Source organism: Aethalodelphis obliquidens, unplaced genomic scaffold, assembly GCF_003676395.1.
Source record: "Aethalodelphis obliquidens isolate GAN/ISIS:26980383/991018 unplaced genomic scaffold, ASM367639v1 scaffold62, whole genome shotgun sequence".
Taxonomy (NCBI): domain Eukaryota; kingdom Metazoa; phylum Chordata; class Mammalia; order Artiodactyla; family Delphinidae; genus Aethalodelphis; species Aethalodelphis obliquidens.
This window is the reverse complement of record NW_020838006.1, coordinates 384,919-411,000: the sequence shown is the minus strand read 5'-3', so window position 1 is coordinate 411,000 and position 26,082 is coordinate 384,919. Positions and strand designations below refer to the sequence as shown.

The following is a 26,082-nucleotide window of genomic DNA, read 5'->3' as shown; positions in this document are numbered from 1 at the left end:
GAGACTGCACCCTTGGAGGGCACACACAAAGTACTGTGTGCATCGGGACCCAGGGGAAGGAGCAGTGACCCCAGGGGAGAGTGAACCAGACCTACTTGCTGGCGATGGAGGATCTCCTGCAGAGGCAGGGAAGGGGGGCTGTGGCTCACTGTGGGGACAAGGACACTGACAGTAGAAGTTCTGGGAAGTACTCCTTGGCATGAGCCCTCCCAGAGTCTGTCATTAGCCCCACCAAAGAGCCCAAGTAGGCTCCAGTGTTGGGTTGCCTCAGGCCAAACAATGAACAGGTGGTGAACCCAGCCCCACCCATCAAGTCAAGTGGATTAAAGTTTTACTGAGCTCCGCCCACCAGAGCAACAGTCAGCTCTACCCACCACCAGTCCCTCCCATCAATTGTTTAGCCTCATCCACCAGAGGGCAGACAGCGGAAGCAAGAACTACAGTCCTGCAGCCTGTAGAACAAAAACCACATTCACAGAAAGATAGACAAGACAAAAAGGCAGAGGGCTATGTACCAGATGAAGGAACAAGATAAAACCCCAGAAAAATAACTAAATGAAGTGGATACAGGCAGCCTTCCAGAAAAAGAATTCAGAATAATGATAGTGAAGATGATCCAGGACCTCAGAAAAGAAAGGAGGCAAAAATTGAAAAGATGCAAGAAATGTTAAACGAAGACCTAGAAGAATTAAAGAACAAACAGAGATGAACAATAAAATAACTGAAGTGAAAACTACACTAGAAGGAATCAATAGCAGAATAACTGAGGTAGAAGAACGGATAAGTGACCTGGAAGACAAAATGCTGGAATTCACTGCTGTGGAAAAGAGTAAAGAAAAAAGAATGAAAAGAAGTGAAGCCAGCCTAAGAGACCTCTGGGGCAACATTAAATAAAACAACATTTGCATTATAGGGGTCCCAGAAGGAGAAGAGAGAGAGAAAGGACCAGAGAAAATATTTGAAGAGATTATAGTTGAAAACTTCCCTAACATGGGAAAGGAAATAGCCACCCAAGTCCAGGAAGCGCAGCGAGTCCCATACAGGATAAACCCAAGGAGAAACATGCTGAGACACATAATAATCATATTGGCAAAAATTAAAGACAAAGAAAAGTTATTGAAAGCAGCAAGGGAAAAACGAAAAATAACATACAAGGGAACTCCCATAAGGTTAACAGATTATTTCTCAGCAGAAACTCTACAAGCCAGAAGGGAGTGGCATTATATACTTAAAGTGATGAAACAGAAGAACCTACAACCAAGATTACTCTACCCGGCAAGGATCTCATTCAGTTTCGATAGAGAAATCAAAAGCTTTACAGAGAAGCAAACCGTTAAGAGAATTCAGCACCACCAAACCAGCTCTACAACAAATGCTAAAGGAACTTCTCTAAGTGGAAACACAAGAGAGGAAAAGGACCTACAAAAACAAACCCAAAACAATTAAGAAAATGTTCACAGGAACATACATATCGATAATTACCTTAAACGTAATGGATTAAATGCTCCAACCAAAAGACACAGGCTTGCTGAATGGATACAAAAAAAAAGACCCACATATATGCTGTGTACAAGCGACCCACTTCAGAGCTAGGGACACATTCAGAATGAAAGTGAGGGGATGAAAAAAGATATTCCATGCAAATGGAAATCAGAAGAAAGCTGGAGTAGCAATACTCGTATCAGATAAAATAGGCTTTAAAATAAAGAATGTTACAAGAGACAAGGAAGGACACTACATAATGATCAAGGGATCAATCCAAGAAGAAGATATAACGATTATAAATATATATGCACCCAACATAGGAGCACCTCAATACATAAGGCAACTGCTAACAGCTATAAAAGAGGAAATTGACAGTAACACAATAATAGTGGGGTTCTTTAACACCTCACTTAACACCAATGGACAGATCATCCAAAATGAAAATAAATAAGGAAGCAGAAGCTTTAAATGACACAATAGACCAGATAGATTTAATTGATATTTATAGGACATTCCATCCCAAAACAGCAGATTACACTTTCTTCTCAAGTGCACACAGAACATTCTCCAGGATAGATCACATCTTGGTTCACAAATCAGTCCTCAGTAAGTTTAAGAAAATTGAAATCATATCAAGCATCTTTTCTGACCACAACGCTATGAGATTAGAAGCAAATTACGGGGAGAAAAACGTAAAAAACACAAACACATGGAGGCTAGACAATACGTTTCTAAACAACCAAGAGAGCACTGAAGAAATAAAGAGGAAATCAAAAAATACCTAGAGACAAATGACAATGGAAACACGACTATCCAAAACCTATGGGATGCTGCGAAAGCAGTTCTAAGAGAGAAGTTTATAGGAATACAATGTTACCTCAAGAAACAAGAAAAATCTCAAGTAAACAATCTAACCTTACACCTAAAGGAACTAGAGAAAGAAGGAGAAACAAAACCCAAAGTTAGTAGAAGGAAAGAAATCACAAAGAGCAGAGCAGAAATAAATGAACTAGAAACAAAGAAAGCAACGGCAAAGATCAATAAAACTAAAGCCTGGTTCTTTGAGAAGATAAACAAAATTGATAAACCTTTAGCCAGACTCAATAAAAAAGAGGGAGAGGACTCATCAATAAAATTAGAAATGTAAAGGAGAAGTTACAACAGACACCGCAGAAATACAAAGCATCCTAAGAGACTACTATTAGCAACTCTGTGCCAAAAAAATGGACAACCTGGAAGAAATTGACAAATTCTCAGAAAGGTATAACCTTCCAAGACTGAGCCAGGAAGAAACAGAAAATATGAACAGACCAATCACAAGTAATGAAATTGAAACTGTGATTAAAAATCTTCCAAGAAACAAAAGTCCTGGACCAGATGGCTTCACAGGTGAATTCTATCAAACATTGAGAGAAGAGCTAACACCCGTCCTTGTCAAACTCTTCCACAAAATTGCAGAGGAAGGAACACTCCCAAACTCATTCTATGAGACCACCATCACCCTGATACCAAAACCAGACAAAGGTACCACTAAAAAAGAAAATTACAGACCAATATTACTGATGAGTATAGATGCAAAATCCTCAACAAAATACTAGCAAACAGAATCCAACAACACATTAAATGGATCATACACCATGATCAAGTGGGATTTATCCCAGTGATGCAAGGATTCTTCAATATACGCAAATCAGTCAATGTGATACACCATATTAACAAATTGAAGAATAAAAACCATATGATCATTTCAACAGATGTGGAAAAAGCTTTTGACAAAATTCAGCACAAATTTATGATAAAAACTCCAGAAGGTGGGCATAGAGGGAACCTGCCTCAACATACAAAGGCCATATACGACAAAGCCACAGCCAACATCCTGCTCAATGGTGAAAAACTGAAAGCATTTCCTCTAAGATCAGGAACGAGACAAGGATGTCCACTCTCACCACTATTATTCAACATAGATTTGGAAGTCCTACCCACGGCAATCAGAAAAAAAAAGAAATAAAAGGAATACAAATTGGAAAGGAAGAAGTAAAACTGTCACTGTTTTCAGATGACATGATACTATACATAGAGAATCCTAAAAATGCCTCCAGAAAACTACTATAATCAATGAATTTGGTAAAGTTGCAGGGTCCAAAATTAATGCACAGAAATCTCTTGTATTCCTATACACTAATGATGAAAAATTGGAAGTGTTTCCATAATTTCTCTTTCAATTTACCATTGCAACAAAAAGAATAAAACACCAGGCATTAAACCAGCTAGGGAGACAAAAGACCTGTATGCAGAAAAGTATAAGACTGATGAAAGAAATTAAAGACGATACAAACAGTTGGAGAGACATTACCATGTTCCTGGATTGGAATAATCAATATTGTGAAAATGACTATACTACCCAAAGCCATCTACAGATTCAATGCAATCCCTATCAAATTACCAATGGCATTTTTTATAGAAGTAGAACTAAAAATCTTAAAATTTGTATGGAGACGCAAAAGTCCCTTAATAGCCAAAGCAACCTTGAAGGAAAAAAACGGAGCTGGAGGAATCAGACTCCCTGACTTTAGACTATACTACAAAGCTACAGTCATCAAGACAATATGGTACTGGCACAAAAACGAAACGTAGATCAATGGAACAAGATGCAGAGCCCAGAGATAAACCCACACACCTATGGTCAAGTAATCTATGACAAAGGAGGCAGAGATATACAATGGAGAAAAGACAGTCTCTTCAATAAGTGGTGCTGGGAAAACTGGACAGCTACATATAAAAGAATGAAATTAGAACCCTCCCTAACAATAAAAATAAACTCAAAATGGATTCGAGACCTAAATGTAAGACCGGACACTATAAAACTCTTAGAGCAAAACATAGGAAGAACACTCTTTGACATAAATCACAGCAAGATCTTTTTTGATCCACCTCCTACAGTAATGGAAATAAAAACAAAAATAAACAGATGGGACCTCATGAAACTTCACAGCTTTTGCACAGCAAAGGAAACCATAAACAAGATGAAGAAAGAACCCTCAGAATGGGAGAAAATATTTGCAAACAAATCAATGGACAAAGGATTAATCTCCAAAATATATAAACAGCTCATGCAGCTCTATTAAAGAAACAACGCAATCAAAAAGTGGGCAGAAGACCTAAATAGATATTTCTCCAAGGAAGACATACAGATGGCCAAGAAGCACATGGAAAGCTGCTCTACATCACTAATTATTAGAGAAATGCAAATCAAAACTACAATGAGGTATCACCTCACACCAGTTAGAATGGGCATCATCAGAAAATCTACAAACAACAAATGCTGGAGAGGGTGTGGAGAAAAGGGAATCCTCTTGCACTGTCGGTGGGAGTGTAAATTGATACAGCCACTATGGAGGTTCCTTAAAAAACTAAAAATAGAATTACCATATGATGCAGCAATCTCACTACTGGGCATATACCCAGAGAAAACCATAATTCAAAAAGACACATGCACCCCAATGTTCATTGCAGCACTATTTACAATAGCCAGATCATGGAAGCAACCTAAATGCCCATCGACAGACGAATGGATAAAGAAGTTGTGGTACATATATACAATGGAATATTACTCAGCCATTAAAAGGAACGAAATTGTCATTTGTTTAGACGTGGATTAATCTAGAGGCTGTCATACAGAGTGAAGTAAGTCAGAAAGAGGAAAAAAAATACCATATGCTAACACATATATATGGAATCTTTAAAAAAATGATTATTAAAAACCTTCAGGCAAGACGGGAATAAAGACACAGACCTACTAGAGAGTGGACTTGAGGATATGGGGAGGGGAAGGGTAAGCTGGGACAAAGTGAGAGAGTGGCATGGACATATATACACTACCTAACATAAAATAGATAGCTAGTGGGAAGCAGCTGCATAGCAGAGGGAGATCAGCTCAGTGCTTTGTGACCACCTAGATGGGTGGGATAGGGACGGTGGGAGGGAGGGAGACACAAGAGGGAAGAGATATGGGGACATATGTATATGTATAACTGACTCACTTTGTTATAAAGTGGAAACTAACACACCATTTTAAAGCAATTATACTCTAATAAAGATGTTAAAAAAAAAAAAAACAGATCCAGAAATCACAAAGTTAATGGATTTCGAAAACAAGCATGTTAAAGCAATATAATAAATATGCTTTATATGTTCAAGAGAGAGGCTGAAAATATATGAAAGTCCCACATGGAACTTATACAGATGAAAAATGCAATATCTCAAATGAGTATTACGCTAGATAAGATTAACAGATGAGTTGAAATTACAGAATAAAAAAGATAAGTGACTTTTGAAGATATTGTGATAGAAACTAATAAAAATGAAACAAAAAAAGGCTGAAGACCAATAAACAGCATCAGTAATTTGTTGGACAGTATCAGGTAGTCTATCATATGTATAATTGGAGTGCCAGAAAAATTTCCAAAATTAATAAAAAGTCTGAACTCACAGGTCCAAGGAGTTCAGCAAAACGCAAGGAGAAGAAACATGAAGAAAAACTGCACAAAGTTACATAAAAATTAAACTACTGAAACCAAGACATAACAGTCCTAGATGTATATAACAACGGCTTCAAAATCCATGAAACAAAAACTGAAAAAATTGAAAAGAGGAAGAGAGAAATCCACAAGTATAGCTGGAGATTGCAACTCTCCTTTCTCAGTAATGGATAGAGCAAGTTATCAAAAAATCAGTAAAGATATAGAAGACCTAAATAACACACTGTAAGTCAGATTGATAGTCACATGCATAGAACATTTCACCCAACCACAGCAGAATACACATTCTTTACAATTGCATATTGAAGATTTAACCAAGATCATATTCTAGATCATAAAGCAAGTCTTAATACATTTAAAAAGACTGGAAGTGTATTCTCTGACCACAAATAGAATTAAACTAAAAAGATATTATGAAAAATGCCCAGATATTTGGAAATTAAGCACGAAGTTTCTCAGTAACCCATGGGTTAAAGATGCAGTCACATCAGAAATTAGAAAATATGTTGAACTCAAGAAAACGAAAACACGGTACAGGCAGAAAATTGAGAGAAAATCTTGCAAAGTGAGGACACAGTTCTGACACGCACAGGTTTCATTTAGCATGGTACTGTGCAAAGTGAGGACTGCCTACATATTAGAATTTGTTAGATATTGCTAAAGCAGTGCTTAGAGAAAAACGTATAGCATTTAGTTTTTATACTAGAAAAGAAGGGACTTCCTTGGTGGCACAGTGGTAGATACTCCGTGCTCCCAGTGAAGGGGGCCCAGGTTCGATCCCTGGTCCAGGAACTGGACTTCACATGCATGCCGCAGGTGGGAATTTGGGAGTTCGCATGCCACAACTGAGGAGCCTACCTGTTGCAACTAAGACCCAGTGCAAACAAATAAATTTAAATAAAGAGGTTAATTTAAAAAACGCAGAACAAGAAAGACCTAATCAATGATTTAAGCTTGTAACTTAAGAAATTGAAGGAAAAAATAGAGCAAATTAAGCCTAAATAAACAAAAGAAAGGAAACAATAAAAATGAAAGCAGAAATGAATAAAATAAAAATCAGACCAGTAGTAGCAAAAATCTGTCAGACTGCAATCTGGTTCTTTGAAAAGATCAATAAAATTGAGAAATCTAAATAGCCAAACTGATCAGGTGAGGGAAAAAAAGACACAAATGACCAGCACCAGAAATTTTCAGTACAGATTCTACATATTAAAGAATAAGGAGGGAATATTATGAATGATTTTATGCCAACAAAATTGATACTTCAGATTAAGTGGGGAAGTTTCTTAGGAATACATGCTGTTAAGCAGAAATGGATAACTTGGATTATCCTACATGTATAAAAGGAAATTGAATTTGTAGTCTAAAGCATTCCCACAATGGAAATTTACTCCCAAATGGCATCAAACATATAAGAAAGAAATAACACAGACTCTGCTAGAAAATTGAAGATGAGGGAACACTTTCCCATTCATATTGTGAATCTAGCATTTCCCTGATACCAAAACCTGTTGAAGATGTTACAATAGAATAAAACTACACACTAATTATTTCTCATGAATATAGATTCAGAAATCCTTAACAAAATAAAAGCATATCTAATCCAGCAATACTTAAGAGGGATAATACATCATGATGGTGGTAGTCTGAATAGTGGCCCCTACAGTGTCCATATTCCTACTGTCTGGAACCTGTGAATGTTAACCTTATTTGGCAAAAGTGCATCTCTAGATGTGACTAAGTTAAAGGATTTTGAGAAGTGGAGATTATGCTGGATTAATGCAGATGGGCCAGATTCATCACAAGGAGTCAGAAGGTCAGAGAGGAGACAGTAGTTACAGTGATGGAATGAGGAGGCATCCAGACCTAAGGAATGTAGGCAGCCTCCAGAAGCTAGAAAAGGTAAGGAAATGGATTTTCCCCTAAAGCCTCCAGAAAGAACCAGCTCATGATTTTTTAGCCCTGTGTAAAATTCATTTTGGACTTATGGTCTCCAGAACTGTAAGAGAATAAATTTGTGTTATTTAAGCCACCATGTTTGTGGAAATTTGTAATAGCAGCAATAGGAAATTAATACAATAAACAAGTGGAAATGCAGGGTTGGTTTAAAATTTAAACATCTATCAGTGTAAATAAACATATTAATAGTATAAAGGAGAAAAACCCATATAATCATATCAATAAGACAGAAAAAGCCTTTGACAAAATTCCACCCCCCTTGTTTGCTAGGAGTTAAAACTGTCTTTAGATAAGTTCTATTTATCTACATCTAACAAATTCTATTTATTTAGAAATTTTCTAAATTCTATTCTAGAATTTTATCTCCTTGCAAACTAGGAATATTAGAAAACTTCTTCAGTGTGATATAGAGCATTTAGAAATGCTGGTGAAAGACTGAATGTTTTCTCCCAACATGGTACTGGCACACGTAGCCAGTGTAATAAGGCAAGAAAGAAATGAAATGCATCCAGAAAGTAAATGAAGTAAAATTGTTTTTATTCACAGTTACAGAATCATATGTGTAGCAAATCCTAAGCAATCTACAAAACTACAGAACTGAGTGAGTTTAACAAGGTTACAGGATACAAAATCAGTGTACAGAAATCAACTGTATTTCTATATAGTAGCAATGAGCAATCAGAAACTGAAATAAAAAACAACACAATAGGGCTTCCCTGGTGGCGCAGTGGTTGGGAGTCTGCCTGCCGGTGCAGGGGACACGGGTTTGTGCCCCGGTCCGGGAGGATCCCACATGCCGCGGAGCGGCTGGGCCCGTGAGCCATGGCCGCTGAGCCTGCGCGTCTGGAGCCTGTGCTCCGCAGCGGGAGAGGCCACAACAGTGAGAGGCCCGTGTACCTCAAAAAAAAAAAAAAAACACCACCACAATAGCACCAGAAGTATTACTTGGGGATGAATTTCACAAAAGATGTGCAAGACCTAATTGCTGAAAGGTTCAAATATTAGGAAGTTCAGTTACATTGTGTTTTTGTTTGTCCTGCATTGGTCTTAGAGTATTCCTTCATTATGAAGACCCATGTCGTGTACATACTGGACAAGTTTCAGATATGTTTTTCATACTGCCTCTTCCCGTTTTTCCTCTTTCTGGAGTTTTTCTTGTGCGACGTTTTTATTCTGTTTTCTATATCTCTTAACCTTGCGTGTTTTGTCTTATTTGTCATTGATGCATTCTGTGTAACCTCTTCCTTATTTCTGTCTTTTCCTTTAACAATTTTATTTCTAATCTTTTTTTTCCAATAAATTTATTTATTTATTTTTGGCTGTGTTGGGTCTTCGTTGCTGCACGCGGGCTTTCTCTAATTGCGGCGAGCGGAGGCTACTCTGTTGCGGTGCACAGGCTTCTCATTGCGGTGGCTTCTCTTATTGTGGAGCACAGGCTCTAGGTGCGTGGGCTTCAATAGTTGTGGCACGCGGGCTCTAGAGCACAGGCTCAGTAGTTGTGGCGCACGGGCACAGTTGCTCCGTGGCATGTGGGATCTTCCAGGACCAGGGCTTGAACCTGTGTCCCTTGCGTTGGCAGGTGGATTCTTAACCACTGTGCCACCAAGGAAGTCCTTCTAATTTACTTTTTAACCTGTTTTAATATCCCTCTTGCAGCTATAAGTTCCTGGAGGTTTGTTTACCTAGATGTAAATTTTGTGTTTGACCTCCTCTATTATATTTGGAAGAATTTGATTTTGTTTTTAATTGATGCTTGTTGTATGCTTCAGTGTTTATTCTGGGACCCCTGGGGCTTTCAACTGTCCTGGACTAGAATGTACGCTAATTTCTCTGTTTGGGGATCCTGTACCACACAAGTAGTTTAAAACTCAGATGTCATGAGCAGCAGTGACCTGTCTACCTCCCTAACCTCAGCTGACAGACTTTTGCTTCTCCATGATAGTAGGAAAAGTTAGTTTTGAGTTTTCTCATCCTGTTTTTTGAACTTGGGGATTTCTTTTTTTACTCTTGAACTTAACTACATATTAATTAAATATTTGAAATGTTCTATATTATCTAACATTTCCATCTATTTTTGGTGAGGAAAAGGTCCTGTCTCATGCATAGTGTTTTCTTGGTTTTGGATGTTGCTTACTGTTATTTGTTTGATTTACATTGGTTTGTTAAAGATTAATGTGACTTTAACATATAATTTTTCTTTTTAATCTGTGGAGGTGATCTTTCTTGAAATTCTTTTGTTCTAGATTGTTGGTCCTTGTTTCCTTCCAGAATTATAGTATTTTAATAATAATGAAAAGAAATTTGTTCTGATGGAATATATTTATAAGAAAAGCATTTCATTTTCAAAATTTTGAATTTACCTTTGTATTAATTGAGGAAAATTTTGAGTGTATATTTTTAAATTCTGATTTTGTCAAGACACACCATCCCAGAGAGTCCAGTTCATTCTGGGTACCGAAGATGATGATGAAGAACACATTCCCCATGATCTCTTCACGGAAATGGATGAGCTGTGCTACAGAGATGGAGAAGAGTATGAATGGAAAGAAACTGCCAGGTGATGATACTCTCTCAGTTTTTAACTGCCTTTACTTGGTTTCTTTTTGTAATGAGAATATAAGATTGAAATTGAGACATCCAGTACTTTAAAACAATGAGTAGAGAATTTCCTTCTGTTTGGAAATTTTATCTTTATTCTCAAAATTTGTTTCCTTAAATAATTCTTAATACTATAATATAAGAAAAGGAAATATGTTACTGTAGATTTTAATGTCTTTAATTAGAGGAAACAAGTTTGAAAAATCAATGTCTTGCATATTTAAAGTTTAAAATAAGATTGGAAGCTGAGACTGAAATTCCAGAGTTTGTTTCTGTAAACTTACTACAGTGATAGCTAGAATAGAAAGAGGAACTACAAAGGTAACTTGTGCCTATCGACATTATAGACCATTAGCCTAATTTGTAAAAATGTGTTTGTAGCGAAATTTTGTTTTGGTGGTGGTGATCTTTGTTTCTGTTTAAAAGAAAAAGCTTATGTTTATCATATTAAAATAAACAAATGGAATCATTATTTGTAAAATATTGTTATACATTATACATTTCAGATGGCTGAAATTTGAAGAGGATGTTGAAGACGGTGGTGACCGGTGGAGTAAGCCTTACGTGGCGACCCTCTCTTTGCACAGTCTTTTTGAACTGAGAAGTTGCATCCTAAATGGAACAGTCATGCTGGATATGAGAGCAGGCACTCTTGATGAAATAGCAGGTGATAGCAAAGTGACTTCTTTATAGTTAAATTGTATTGAAGTTAGAGATACTTAAATAAGGAAAATAAAGTGGAATTTTAGACCATTGATTTGACAGTTACATGTTGAGCTTCCATTCTGTGCAGGGCAGTATGAGGAGTAGACATATAAATAACCCTTTTTGTCTTTGATAAGTTTGGAGTCTAAAAGATTAAATTAGAGAGATGTAACTACAGTTATCAAGAAGAAAGTGACTAGTGCCATAAGCAAGATATGGAGTCTGTTCTCTGGAAATGCAGAGGAAGGAGCTTTTTGTTTCTTTGTTTTTTGGACCAAGGTATCTGGGGAAGATACAGAGAGTACATTAACTATTCAACTTATCCATAGAATTTGAACACATGGCGATAGGGAGCAGGGTGGTGCAAGAGAAAAGAAAGTATTCTGAGGAGGAGGAAGAGAAGGAAGAAAAGTCTAGAAAGTATAGACAGCTATGAATCTCAGAAAAGTCAATTATCTGTGAGTATACAGATTTCTTGAGATATGTTAGAAAAATAAATTAGAGGTGGATTGTGACTAGCCTTTAATTACTGGGTTAAGAAATTGGATTTTATTTGGTAGGCATTTTGGCTCTCAGTGATTTTTAAGTTGGAGAATAGTATGATCTCGATGTGTGTCAGGGATATCATTCTGGCAAGAAGAGGTAGGGTGGCTTTGGATAAGAAGAGATTAGAAGCAAGGAGGTCATTTATTCTCTTGGAATGTCTAAGCAAGAAGTGATGACGATCTGATGTCTGGTAGGTAGTAGCAATGGAAACAAAGGAGAGAAAATTGAAGGATACTGTGGAGGTAGAAAGAAGGAAAAGATAGCTGTGATAAAGCTATTTGGTCATTAACTGAAGTTGCTCAAAACCAATATCAAGTTCAATAGTAATAAATTTGATAGTGTGACTACCATTATAGATTGTCCAATATAAAAACAAAAAACTATTGTATTTGATCTTCAAGAGGACCGTAAATTTATTAGAATTTCTCAGGCTAGAAATACCAGTATGTTGATATTACCAGATTGATAGATTTGACCTTGTGCTGCAAATCTTTAAGTTATGGAAGTCCTTTCTTGTTCTATATAAATGACTGAAAAACTGAGTAGGATTAGGAATATTGAATTCAGACATATTCAATATGTCTTACTTTGGCTTTTAATGATCACATAATACAATATAATATTTTAGTAAATGTATAATCCAGTGTTCATTTGTATGGTAGCCTGTAGTCATGGTGTTGCTGTTAAGAGTTTACCTGCTAGGTTGATCTAATTTTCTCTCAGAGGAACCTGACTGTTTTATATCAAGTTACTGCCACTTTTAAAAAATATTTATATGTCCTTTATAAATTAAAAATAGTCCAGGACTTCCCTGGTGGCGCAGTGGTTGGGAGTCCGCCTGCCGATGCAGGGGACACGGGTTCGTGCCCCGGTCCAGGAGGATCCCTCATGCCGCGGAGCGGCTGGGCCCGTGAGCCATGGCTGCTGAGCCTGTGCGTCCGGAGCCTGTGCTCCGCAACGGGGCAGACCACGGCAGTGAGAGGCCCACGTACCTCAAAAAAAAAAAAAAAAAAAAAAAAATAGTCCAGGCACCGCAGTAATGTATAAAATGTCATTGCCATCAATCTCCCCATTTCCCACACCTCCCTCACAGCCTGATATAGTCATCTTTCTAAAACTTATTATTTCATATTTTATCTATTCAGTTACTCACTGGTTTTTCTACCTGTGGATGAGTGAGAGCAGAAACTTGATCTGCTTAGTTAATTGCTATATTCCCAACACGTAATAGGTACTCAGTAAATAGTTAATGATTGAATGAATGAGTACAGATACTCATCTACAGTTTTGGGGAAAAGTATGAGGTGAAGCAAGAAAATACCTTCACTTCTTAGGAAGCCAATATTTGAATATCCATTTTAATAGAATTTATTGTATCATCAGTAAAGCACCTTCAACTATATAGGAAGGCTATTGGTGAATAACAGTAGCTTTTCAATAAATACTAGTATTTATTAAAATAAGGGTCTCTATTAATATGTTCATTTTTGTTGGATAATGTTCATATTTATCTTTATGCATCCATTATTCAATATTAGAAGAGAATGATACTTTCTAGAGCTATTTAAGAGTCTTATTTTTCTGGTAAGATTTCACTTAAGATTTATTCTGTGTTATAGTCATCCAAGTATTAGTTTATTTAATAAAAATGATTGTTATCTATGTATTTTTTCTTTGCCTAGATATGGTATTGGACAACATGATCGCCTCTGGCCAGTTGGACGAGTCCATAAGAGAGAATGTCAGAGAAGCCCTTCTGAAGAGGCACCATCATCAGAATGAGAAAAGGTTCACCAGCCGGATTCCCCTTGTTCGGTCTTTTGCAGATATAGGCAAGAAACATTCTGACCCTCACTTGCTTGAAAGGAATGGTGAGATAAGTTGTGGCATTCCTTTTTTGCTAACACGTCTACACTAATGGCATTCCAGTGTGTTACAATTAGCATTCAGGAAAAGAAACATATTTTTTCTAGATAATTACATAGGCCTTTATCTTTTTAATTCTCTTTAAAATAATAATTTGTGCATTTAAAGATTTCATTTCTAAAATGTCTTTACAGCGTGACAGAATTATCTGTAGAAATTACTTAGATGAAAAAATTAAGCATTTACTCTGTTAAAATGTGATAAGTATTGGTAATATTTAAACACTACACTATACGTAACCCTGAATTACTCTCCTTCTTGCTTTTTTGTTTCTGCTGAAGAATTCTTGTATATTTGATAAAAGAGCCATAAATTATTATCTATAAATTTAATCTTTTGAAAATTTTAAGTCTTGTGTTTGGGCCTTTAATATTAGATTTTTCCTGGAGATTTTTTTTTTTTCTCCTGAGTATACTTTACTTGCTAGGCATAAGCAAGTATTTTGGGGTTGGTCTGCTGATTTCACTGCTTTTTATTTACATAATTGGTGAAAGGTTTTTGTGCTTGTTCCTGTTTTATGCTAGGGATGATGCAGTTGATTTTTTCAAGCCATTGAGAATGGCACAGACCCACACACTGCTGCTCTCCCCTCTCATTCACGGTCTAGCATGGGTTATGTGGGACATGGGGAGAATGTGTTTTTGTAGCCATTTACCTCTGTCACTGTCTTAAGGCTGGCATGCTATCACTGGGGTTCTATTTTGGGTCTCAAAGATGCTCTGATGACAGTGACTGGAAAAATCCAGTTGCAAAGAATTGGAGCTGGTTTTGAGGGTCACTGCTGCCTCTAGTTGCTACCATTACCCAAGGCTTGTGAGAATTACAGTGAAGAGGAGTGGAGGATGGGCCACAAATCCTTCTGCTCATCTTTTCTGTCTCTGAAAAGAGTATGGCTTTTAACTGTTCTACAAGCACACAGTCACAGGTGGTAGGATATAACATGTTTAAAGTTGACAGTACTTAGTCATCGTTTGCAGCTCAGTGTAAGATAATTAAGTCCATTTTCTTCTGAGCATTTGACCAATAAAACTCTTTAATCTATTTAAAATTGTGCCTTTCTATATTCAAGGAACCTTAAGAATGAAAGAAATCTCTTATGGACCTAAGTTCAATCTGAAAGCAAGCCATCTATGTCATGTCTTTTTTTCACCTTTCCATGTATTGCATATGCTCTACTTCAGTGAAGTGAATTTGTTTGCCTAGAGAGACCATATTAAATCTTTCTTCCCCATATGCAGTGGTTCCTGATTATTCTCCAATTGTCAGTTGATTCCTTTTAATCATAAGACAACGCCTATTTTCTTTTAGATGCCATTTTAGCATGGGCATTTCATTATTTTGTTATAGTTGTAATTTAACAATTTTTTCTGCATGTAGCTTATTTTTTAACTAAATGGTGGTTTATGGATTAAAAGTTCATATTTTTAATATTTCTGGGATCTCTTGAGCATGTAGCTTTGATTACTTAGATCATGTGGGGTTGTTATATTTCTCATGCTTTTCCTGAAAAAACAATGTTATTCCATTAAGCCACACTTAATTAGAATAAACAAATTTTTGAAGTATAACTATACCTGACGTTTTAAAATACTGTAGACTTAACTTCCTCATCACTCTTGTTGGTAAGAAATACTTTATTCTTAGCTAGTTAAGTTAGAGATTGTATGTATTTGTTTTAATTTATCTGCTGCCTTAGAAATGTAAGCATATTTTAGGGCATTTATTAATATCAGATAATGAGCTCAAGAATATGTATCTTTTAAAATTGACGTTTCTCTTTTGAAAAAAAAATTCCTATAACATGTCTTATGTTTTTAAATTTTACTTGAGAGTGCTATCAGTAGGTGATGCCCTATTGGCTTAATGTTATTGATATCACCTTTAAGTTAAGAATTATTAGATACCATTAATGTGGACTTTTCTTATGAGAGAATATGTAGTGGTTCGGTGCAATGTAGATAAAATGCACTAAATATCAGTGCTGTTAAGTTTTGTTTTGGGTTTTATTTCTTAGATTATTTTTGTGTTGTATTCTGATTTGCTATTTATCATTTTTTTAAGCAGCAGCTTTCCATTGATATTATTCTTTAATTTTAAAGCCACACTATTGGACATTCTCATTACTAACAGAATATCGTCCCCGACCATCTATCATTAGCATTGTTTTTTATTTTTTGTTTTGATTTTTGGATACACCTTCAGAGAACTAATTACAGTTTAAGGCATTTTTCAGTGATTTTCTAATATTTAAAAATCTGATTGTTATACTAACCCTGATAGCATGAATTTGAAATTTTGGATCTTTTTTAAACCTTGCAGTTTATGGTGTAAATTGATATTTTGTGTCTCATTTGTCTTCTGCAGTGAACTTCATCACTTTTCATTTATTTGTTTTATCTCAGGGGAAGGCCTTTCAGCCTCCCGCCACTCTTTGCGAACAGGTCTGTCTGCCTCAAACCTTTCATTGAGAGGAGAATCACCTTTATCTCTTCTTCTCAGTCATCTTCTTCCTTCTTCGAGAGCTGGAACCCCTGCAGGCTCGAAGTGTACAACCCCAGTACCTACCCCTCAGAACAGTCCTCCTTCCAGCCCTAGGCTCAGTCGCCTGAACTCCAGAAGTTCCCAGCAGAGGCAGCTTCAGGCCCCAGAGCTACTGGTTTCACCTGCCAGTGACGATATTCCCACAGTAGTAATTCATCCGCCTGAGGAAGACTTAGAAGCACTGCGAGGCCAGGAGCAGAAGAATGAGGAAAATGTTGACATAACTTCAGGCAACTATTCAAAGTCCTCCATGTGTGGTGCTTTCTGCCTCTAGATCACTTGCACTTGGAATGCCTTTCAAGCACATAGCTTTAGCAGCATACATAGATAATGCTTATAATTTATTTTGACTTCTGCATGTTTTTTTCTTTATAGTATATTACAGAGAAGGATAGAATTATTTAAAATTTTAAAAAGACTCCAAATAAGACTACACATAATTTAATTTTTTTTTCAAAAAATTTCACTGAGATTTTACAGGTCAGTGCATTTGAATGGTTCAAAAAATGTAGACATTTTTACAAGTAATCTTTTAATTTGCCATGATTAAAAAAATGGTGGCTCTTCTTGTGCATTTCATTCCATAAGGTGAATGAACACATGTTTTACATAAAGTAAAATGAGGTGATATGCCTTTTATCTACTATTTGGTGCTTTTGTTCAAGGAATGCAGTATGTTTTAACCTTCCTAACAAAAAATAGAATTGAATGTTCTTTTTCTCATTTTGTCTCCTGGGATCATCATTATTTCAAGACTAGTTTTATAATTTGGCATAGACTTTACTTGTCCTTTATTTAATGCCATATCTATTTTTAATCCTAATTCACCTTGAAATTTTCAGGACTAGAGTTCCAATAGTTGTGGCTAGGATATATTTCTATGTGAATTAGAAAAATTATTTCTTAGTGCATAAAAGGTTTGTAACTCACTTAAGGGTTATTATATATTATTATAATTTTGGCTTTTCCTCTTATATATTAATTATATGTATATTTATACATATTTATCTTTCTACCCAATTCATATAAAGAAGTATTCTTTTTTTTTTTATTTTGCGGTACGCGGGCCTCTCACTGTTGTGGCCTCTCCCGCTGCACAGGCTCGGGACATGCAGGCTCAGCGGCCATGGCTCACAGGCCCAGCCGCTCCGCGGCATGTGGGATCTTCCCAGACCGGGGCACGAACCCATGTCCCCTGCATCTGCAGGCGGACTCTCAACCACTGCGCCACCAGGGAAGCCCTAAAAAAGTATTCTTTAGTGACTATGTTTTACTGACAGCTAAGCATCAACGTGACATATGAACACTAACTATAGTGGTTTTAATCACATAATTATTATCACATTTCTGCATAACACTGAATAATATGTAACGCTTCAATAGTAGCTTATAGTTAGTAGCCTGTTTGATGTGTATAAAATTTTGTGTAAGTTGGGTGGATATACCTATTTTCAGAAACTCAGGCTCAGCTCAGCTAAGTTAAATAAATTCCCCTGGATCATATATCTAGTAAGTGACAGCCCATGTCCTCTGACTAAACATCCTGTGTTCCTACCAGTGTATGACCAACCAGCCTCTCCTTCTCTTTATTGGCTGTATCCAGACATACTAAATACATTTAATCAAAGCTCATTGTAGTTGCCAAAAAAAGATGATACTTTTAGAAGTTAAAAAATAGAAGTTTTGTGGTTAAATCATTGTAACATTAATTATGATAGTACTTATAGTAACCATTGTTTCATAGGTTGTCACACACAGTGATGTGTACTTTTCAAATATCATATTTCTAATTTGTCTAACAATTTGATGAGTTCATGTTATCGCTGTTTGTAAAATGAAGAAAATTAAGACTTAGAGATGTTAAGGTTATACCGTAAATGACCAGAGCAAGGACTTGAACCCAGATCCACATACAACAAAATCTATAGTATAGAATTTAATTGTAAATTTTAATACTCTGTGGAAAAGATAGAGTATTATATAATGAGGTAACTAAACAAAAGAAAAAAATCTAGAAATAATTACTCAGAAATAACAAACATTCTTATTTTAATTAAAAAGGACTAGCAAGGTTTACTACTTTTCTTGAACAAAAATGACTTCAAAGTTACTTCCCCTTGCATTTGTTTTTACCTATATCTGTCAGTAATACTGGACAGTTCTTGTTTTACCAGTTTCAATGTTATCAGTGATAAGGGACTATAAATTTTATATGGGAAGGAAGGGATGTACAGGTTCACAATGGCTTATTAGGTCATGTTGTTAAGAGGATAAAAAGAGCAATTAACTGAAAATTGAGGGACATGATTAAATTATTTCCCCCTCTGCCATTAAGTATGCCATGAGATTTATTAGCCTTTCTGAAGAAAAGAAATTAGAACGTAGGGAAGAGGGAATTTCTAAGGAAAAGGGAGAGCTCATAATTACTGTTTAAGAAGACATTTATAGGAGGAATGTAATTACAATAATAGGGGCAACTCTATATTATTCCTTGCCTTAGTTACCTTTGCTGCTTAGAGCAGCTGGAAACTCTATAAGTTTTCCTGAAGTCTGATGAAGAAGGTGGCCTTGGCATCATTTTTGAGAGACTAATGTCATAGATTTTTGTGGCACGGGGTCATGATTTGTGAATATCTGTAGTAAAAAGAAAAAAAGAAAGTGGTGTTTCCCAGTAGTTATTTTTTGGAGAATAATTATGTAAAAGACGTAACTCACTTTTAGTGTTTGTAACTGTCTTCTGACTCAGTGTTTCTCACCTTCGGCACTATTGACCTTTTGGGGTGGACACTTCTTTGTGGTGGGGGATGTCTTGTGCGTTGTCGGATGTTGAGCAGCACCCTTGGCCTCCACTCACTAGCCGCCAGTACACTCCCTAGTGGTGACAACCAAAGATGTCTCTAGACGTTGCCAGATGTCTCTGGGGGGCAGAATCTTCCCCAGATGAGAACCACTGCTCCAAATACTTCTACTTTCAAACTTTTAATGACAGAAAACTGATATCTTTGATTTCTGTTTCTCTAGGTAGCTTTGCTATTTTAAGAAAAAGAATGTAAGGCACAATAATAGATTTACCAGGGTATGATTTTTAAATCCCAGTACTGATTGTATACATACTCATATTTGTTTTTTCTTTTGCTCAAAGCAAGTAAAGTCCTTCTGAGTTATTTGTGCTAATGATAGTTTTAATTTTGGGGAATTTACTCATTTAATTCTGAGCTGTAGGAATTTACTGTAGGAGCAGGGATACTTCCTTAACCTTTTGAGGAAATAGCTTTAACTTAGCTGAGAGTAGGAAGGATTGCATGGAGAAGGCGATGGTGGGATCTCTAAGGTGTGCCTGGCATGCTGACTTTAACAGGTTCAAGATGACCAGGTGAGCCCATGACTTCACGTCATCTCTTCTGGCTTTGTCAGTATTGAGTTGTATATTATTTCTTCTTCCCATTCTACTGTATCCTTGTTTTCCCCCAGAGCCTTCTCCCCATTCCACTCTTCTCCCCAAAATCTGGTGCCTGGGACTGTTCTGGGAAGCTGTGCCTATGTTTTTTTTTGGTTACACGTTTGCAGGTTGGATGCATTTAGTAGTTAGCAGTGTGTGTGTGTTGATGGTCATTGCAGTTGCTGCCAGGGCCTTAATGATACTCTTCATTTTCTTGTGTGGGAGTTGGTGGAAACCACTGAAAAATACTGGTTCACTTTTTTTTTCCACTTGGGCATGTATTTTAATAAAGGAATGGACTCTATAATGGAAGTGTAGGGACAAAGTTCAAAGAAGAGGCTAAAATGGTGATAAATTAGTTAAGTTTTAGGAAATAGTTTTTATTTCAGAATTGTTTAATACTTCTAGGGAATGAGCACATGGCTAAGGGGATTGCGCATACTTTTTACACTGAGATTTTTGGGTCAGAGTGACATCCTAGCGTAGATATTTAACATAGAAGTGGGTATCACAAAGGTCTTCTTTCACTAAGTTTAAGCAGTAAACTCAAATGACTTAAAGTTACTAGTGTATGTTGTATTCTGTAAAAATGAAAACTCCCTTAGAGGCATTGAATATATCTGATATGCTTAAAATTTTGGAACTCAATTACGAATATTAACTTTAAAGTTTATAGGATCTAACTACAAACAATTTAATTGAACTTCTGTGGGTCACTAGATTGTCTTGAGTGGCAGAGTTAAAACTAAAAGTAAAGACTTGTAATTGTCTAGTGCATCTTCTCCTGTGATACTCAGTGTTTTGGGTAATATTAAATCTGTATTCTTGAACTAAAAAGTCTTCGGTGTTTTGAAAAAATTGGATACATTTAATGGTAGAAATCTGTGTTAAGTACTTAAACATTTTTGAGATTTGAACTTTATGCAAAATTTGTAGTGGTAATGATTGATCATATTCTACTGGGTGTTTTTATGTTATGTGAATTGTTGCTGAGTGTTACTTGAAATGAGTATACATAATGCATGAACATATATCTATCATTTGTAATACAAATAAGCTAATTTAATAGAACGTGTATCTAAAATAGTAAAAACATTACTATTATGTTTTAACATATTTCTTAGGAATAATGACAGTAGGCAGCACATAAATTTCACACAAGAGAATGAAAATTCTTGAGGAAACTGTTAAGATTAGGGATGATTATGGCAAAATTCGTGTACGTTTAGTTGACGTAGCTCTTAACATTTTCTGAGTTTCATTTAGGTTTTATCAGAAATTTTATATTGTTATTGATGTAAGTGTGCTAGACATCATTAAGCTAACTTAATGATGTGGAGTTCACGTGTCTATTGGATACCTTGAAAATGGATGCCCTAAGTATTTCTAGTGGTGATCAGACCCAGGTCTTCTACCTTCTACTCACTTTTTCTCTTTTTTCAAAAGGCCACCATTTTTGTAAATGCCAATTATATTATTTAAAACGTTAAAATATATAGCTTCATTATTGCTTAAAATGTTAATCTACTCTTGCTGGTATGGTACTAACACTTGGCACCTTTTTTTTTTTTTTTTTAACCTAGCACATTTGCTTTTAATAAACCATCACTTTCAGGATATGAGCAGATTCAGGTTACAAAGTGAATTTTCTCCTTACTAGTTTGGAATTTGTTTGTTCTTAAATACAGGTATTTTGGCCTCTCCACAGTCTGCACCTGGAAACTTGGACAATAGTAAAAGTGGAGAAATTAAAGGTAATGGAAGTGGAGGAAGCAGAGAAAATAGTACTGTTGACTTCAGCAAGGTAATTCTGTTACTAACTATACATTTTCATAGTCATTTTTACTGAGAAAATTGTAGCAATGTGGCTTTCTTAACATTGATTATAATAATTTTTTAATAACTGGTGCCTATAAACCTGCATGTGATGCTTATGATATGTTAATTTATGATCAGAAATTGTGAGAAAGGTAACAGTCTCATAGCACTTGAATAACATTATATCTTACTAGTGTTAGAAATTCTGAAAAAAGAATATATGAATAATATGGTATTTTCATCTATACCTACCCATAGATATCATGAAACTTCAGTACCTTTTGAATTACAGTCGTTTGTTCTGGAGCTACTAGAAAGATTAATTCTGGTAATGATGTTATAGCAGTAATGATTCAGCTTTTTCTCGGCTGTAATGTGATCCCAGAATTATTGTCTTATGGTGTCAGTACTTTCTGGAATGTCACTGGGAAACATTGGTGCTTCCCCATGGGTAGGTAAAGGTAAAGGCATGGATTTAAAAACAATTCACCTACCTCAACTATGATTTTGAATTGTGGTAGACGAGTATTTAAATGAAATATAAAAAGAACTTATTTCAAAAGAACAGGACAAAAAACTACAAGTTCAAATTACAATTGAATTTAAAGCATACTTTGTGAGTACTGCCCCTGAATAATTGATCCCCTGTGGCCATTGTAAATTTTTTTATTGGTATTTACTATAGGATACGATGTCAGACTTTTAAGATTCATTTTTTAAGCCTTTATCTTATGATGCAAATTCTATAAACCACATTTTGCAGAAAAGGCATTTAAATGATGATTTGCGGTATAGCTTTGCTGAGCTTTATGCTCTAAAATTATAAAAAGCTTTGCCAAAAAAAAGCCTTGCTTATGGGACATTGTACTGTTCTAAGTCGATCATATTTTTACTGGTGCACCAATTATTTCAGATGAGTGTAAAGTGTTCAGTAACTAAATTGCAACGAATAAATTACTATAGTTTAAGTTATAGATCTCCTCTAGACATGGCAGATGCCATTTACTTTTGTTCCTCTGTCACAGTTTTCCTTTTTTTACTTGGTCTGTCCTTGTGTACACCTCCTTATCTCCTGTTGGGCAGGAGTCTGCCTCCTGGCACTGTAGTTGTGGCACACTGGGTGTGGGACTCAAGAGGCCCGCTGTAAGTGCTGGTTTTATTTTAATAGATAGCCCTGTAAGTGGTTGTTTAGTGCCTGTGTGAAACTGCGTATAAACGAAGAAGTTGCCATACTTTGATATTATGCTCGTAACCTTTTCTTTGTAATTATACACAGACAACTGAATTTGATTATATAGCACTACCATATATGTATACCAATTATGGCTATTTTAGTTTTAAATAAACATAACTTTTCCCGCTTAATGAGAATACTGGGGGATGCCCAGAGTTCTTTAAAATAAAAAGGACTTATAAAAATATATAAAATATAAAGGAACTAATTGATTTCTAAGATTAAACAATAGATAATAATTAAATGAATATTTTTAGCACTGTGTATAATTTCATGGACCACTGTTAGCTTGTGAACTATATTTTTGTCTTTAATAGTTTTTAATGAATACTGCTATATTCATTGAAAATTTTCTCTAGTTTGTATGTTTGGTAATTTAGGTCTCTGAAGTAGTAAAGACTATGACAGTAAAACAGTTGGGAGTATTGTTTGGTAGATGTGTTTTGCTTGCTTTTTTGTATTTGTCTTTTGTATTTGTGAGAATTTTGGCATTTTTACATCCTTTAGATCACCAGTTTTGATTAGCAAATAGTAGTCTTAAAAGCATCTTTTCTTTCCTATTTCCCTCTGGTCTTATTAATACCATGCACACTTTATTTTTAATTATTATTTATTTGTCACTAGGTCGATATGAATTTCATGAGAAAAATTCCTTCAGGAGCTGAGGCATCCAATGTTCTGGTGGGAGAGGTGGATTTTTTGGAAAGACCTATAATTGCGTTTGTGAGACTGGCTCCTGCAGTTCTTCTCTCAGGGCTGACCGAGGTCCCTGTTCCTACAAGGTAAAGAGAGGGTTAATTCCAATTTACATTCTCCCAGAATGTCCAAAATCTAAAAAATTTTATTCACTGAAGGAACATGTTGCTTTATGCAGCATAGCAAGCACAGGGAGATCGGCTCGGTGCTTTGGGATGACATAGAAGGGTGGGATAGGAAGGATGGGAGGGAGGCTCAAGAGGGAGGGGATATGGGGACATGTGTATGCATGTGGCTGATTCGCTTTGTTGTGCAACAGAAACTAATACGGTATTGTGAAGCAATTATGCTCCAATAAAGATCTGTTTAAAAAATTGATAAATTTAAAAGCTCAAATTATAAATTAAAAAAAATACATTGGATTTATATTTTTACAAGAAGTGCGGTATCTTGGGAGCCTTGGTTTAAAAAACAGTTCATCATTTTAGACATAGTATGTTCTGTGCAGGCACTGAAGTCAGAGAGAATGGAACTGAATCCTTGCTCTGCCACTTTTTGTGGGACGGTCAAGCCAGACTTCAGTTCTCTAAGCTTTATTTGTAAAATGAGGGTAGCAGTACCTCACAGGGTTGATTAAATGTAATAATGCCTCTGAATTAGGCAAAATGCTTTGTTCTGACCTGATCAAATCTTCTGTTCAGTATACATTATAAGTAAAAATTAAAATGGGAGTCATATCCTTACGAATTAGCAAGTTGTGTTATAAAGGGTTATCAATTTGTTAGCTACTGATTGTATAAACTTAATTACAAATGAGAATAATTAAAAATATTTTTTTCTTATTCATATAATAGTAAACAAGAAGAATTAATTGCAGCTTGATTGAAATATATGTGCCAGTTCTTAATAAGCTTTACTGAATTACATTAACGGTATAGTATTAAGATAAATGAGAAGAATAATTTCATAGATTCACGTTTAAATTCTTACAAAGCAGGAAGCTGAATACTTCCAGTTTGGATTATTGTGAATATTAATATTTTACTGTAGTGTGAACAATGATATAACTAAGTAGGAAGTTAAGTAATTTTTATTTAGTCACTATAAATAAATTAAAATCAAATAATAAGAGGTTTGATGTTAAATTTGGAGTTGTAAATAAAAATGCTTTTCCTTCCAAAGGGATTAGTCCCTTATTTACCACATTAGTGTCTTTATCCAGACTGTAGTTTGAGGGATCATGGATTTCTTGTGCATACTCTTAGCTATTTTATTAAGCCAAAGTAAATACTTAAATGGGATTAGTACTCACTTTATTTACTAATTTACTTTTTTTCATCAGTACAGACCAGAAAAAATTGTTACTCAAAATTCAAAAGGATATCGAAGATGGGAACTTTTAATGTAAAACACCAATTCCTTAAGTACTTTTTTACTCTAAGGAAGATGAAAAGTAATAACTTGGTAGAAAGTTATTTATGAATGCCTTTCGTAGTTTTGTGATCTGTTTTCATCTGAATAGAGTTCCATCCTCTTTTCAGCCATTGGTGTGTGAGGACGGAAAAGAGGTCTGAGTGTTGTTTCTGTGTTTACATTTGAATGATTTCTTTATGATTCCTAGATTTATGTGTGTATGTTGTTTATGTTTAAATCTGTGTTTTCATGTTTCCTTAGGTTTTTGTTTCTGTTATTGGGTCCTGCAGGCAAGGCGCCACAGTACCACGAAATTGGAAGATCAATAGCCACTCTCATGACGGATGAGGTAATTAAAATGCCCTTTGACATGGACACTAATTAAAAAGCATATAATGCATATTATAGTTCTCCTTTCATAGTGAAGCTTAAAAAATTGTCCTTGTTTGTCTTTACTATTTTATCTCATATTCACTATTTGCCTTTTGCAAGGTCTTTAGGACCTTTCTGTCAGGGATCAGTGGATACTGTTTGGTTTCCTCCCTCCCCGCCCCCCCCAAGTTGAAATTATTGACCATCTTCTTGACATTTTGAAATTTTCTTCATCCTGCATTTCAGGATATTGGTTCTTTGGGTTTTCCTCAAGACTTTGTGTTTTCCCCTTTTTTCTTTATAATTTCTTGCTTTTGCGGACTTCATCTTTGACCATGGCCTGTATTGATCAGGACTTTGTCTCTTTGGGAGAGAGCTTTATAGTCGGGTACTTGTTAGACATCTCTGCTTTGTGTCCCTAAGGCATCTGAAACCCCACATGTCTGAACTGACCTCCTTTCTCTGTTCTGTCTCAGTCAGTAACCAGATTTTATTGATTTTACCTTTTCTGTGTATTTTGCATTTAATCTACCATCTCCTTTCCATCTGCACCATCACTTCTCCCTCCAGCTTAGACTCTCTTACCTTCTTTTCTTTGGTGACAAAAGTGGATCATATGGGCCTTTCTCTTACAGTATTTTCCTCTGTACTATCAGTAATATGCAGATTTGAATAAATCATTTCCTTGATCCAGATGTATCAATGACATCCTATTGTATATTTGTTTAAATTTAAAATCTTTACCGTTGTCTTAATAGGGTCTGCCTAATCTAGCCTCTGTACGCTTTTTTTTTGGAAATTTACATGCTATG

At 35.7% G+C, this 26,082-nt stretch overlaps 1 protein-coding gene across 5 annotated transcripts in view; it reads left to right on the top strand.

Moving 5' to 3' along the window:
- The window catches only part of SLC4A7 (solute carrier family 4 member 7), a 124,262-nt gene that overhangs the window by 55,828 nt on the left and 42,352 nt on the right, over nucleotides 1–26,082 (top strand). For 3 of the 5 annotated variants that reach the window (XM_027088345.1, XM_027088343.1, XM_027088342.1), the window contains exons 4-9: nucleotides 10,401–10,539; nucleotides 11,087–11,247; nucleotides 13,514–13,702; nucleotides 21,426–21,541; nucleotides 23,414–23,571; nucleotides 25,160–25,247. In XM_027088345.1, the coding sequence (XP_026944146.1) occupies nucleotides 10,401–10,539; nucleotides 11,087–11,247; nucleotides 13,514–13,702; nucleotides 21,426–21,541; nucleotides 23,414–23,571; nucleotides 25,160–25,247 (851 nt within the window). Of the gene's footprint in view, nucleotides 1–10,400; nucleotides 10,540–11,086; nucleotides 11,248–13,513; nucleotides 13,703–16,159; nucleotides 16,529–21,425; nucleotides 21,542–23,413; nucleotides 23,572–25,159; nucleotides 25,248–26,082 lie in introns of all 5 variants that reach the window. The other 2 variants (XM_027088346.1, XM_027088344.1) reach the window with 2 other exon arrangements.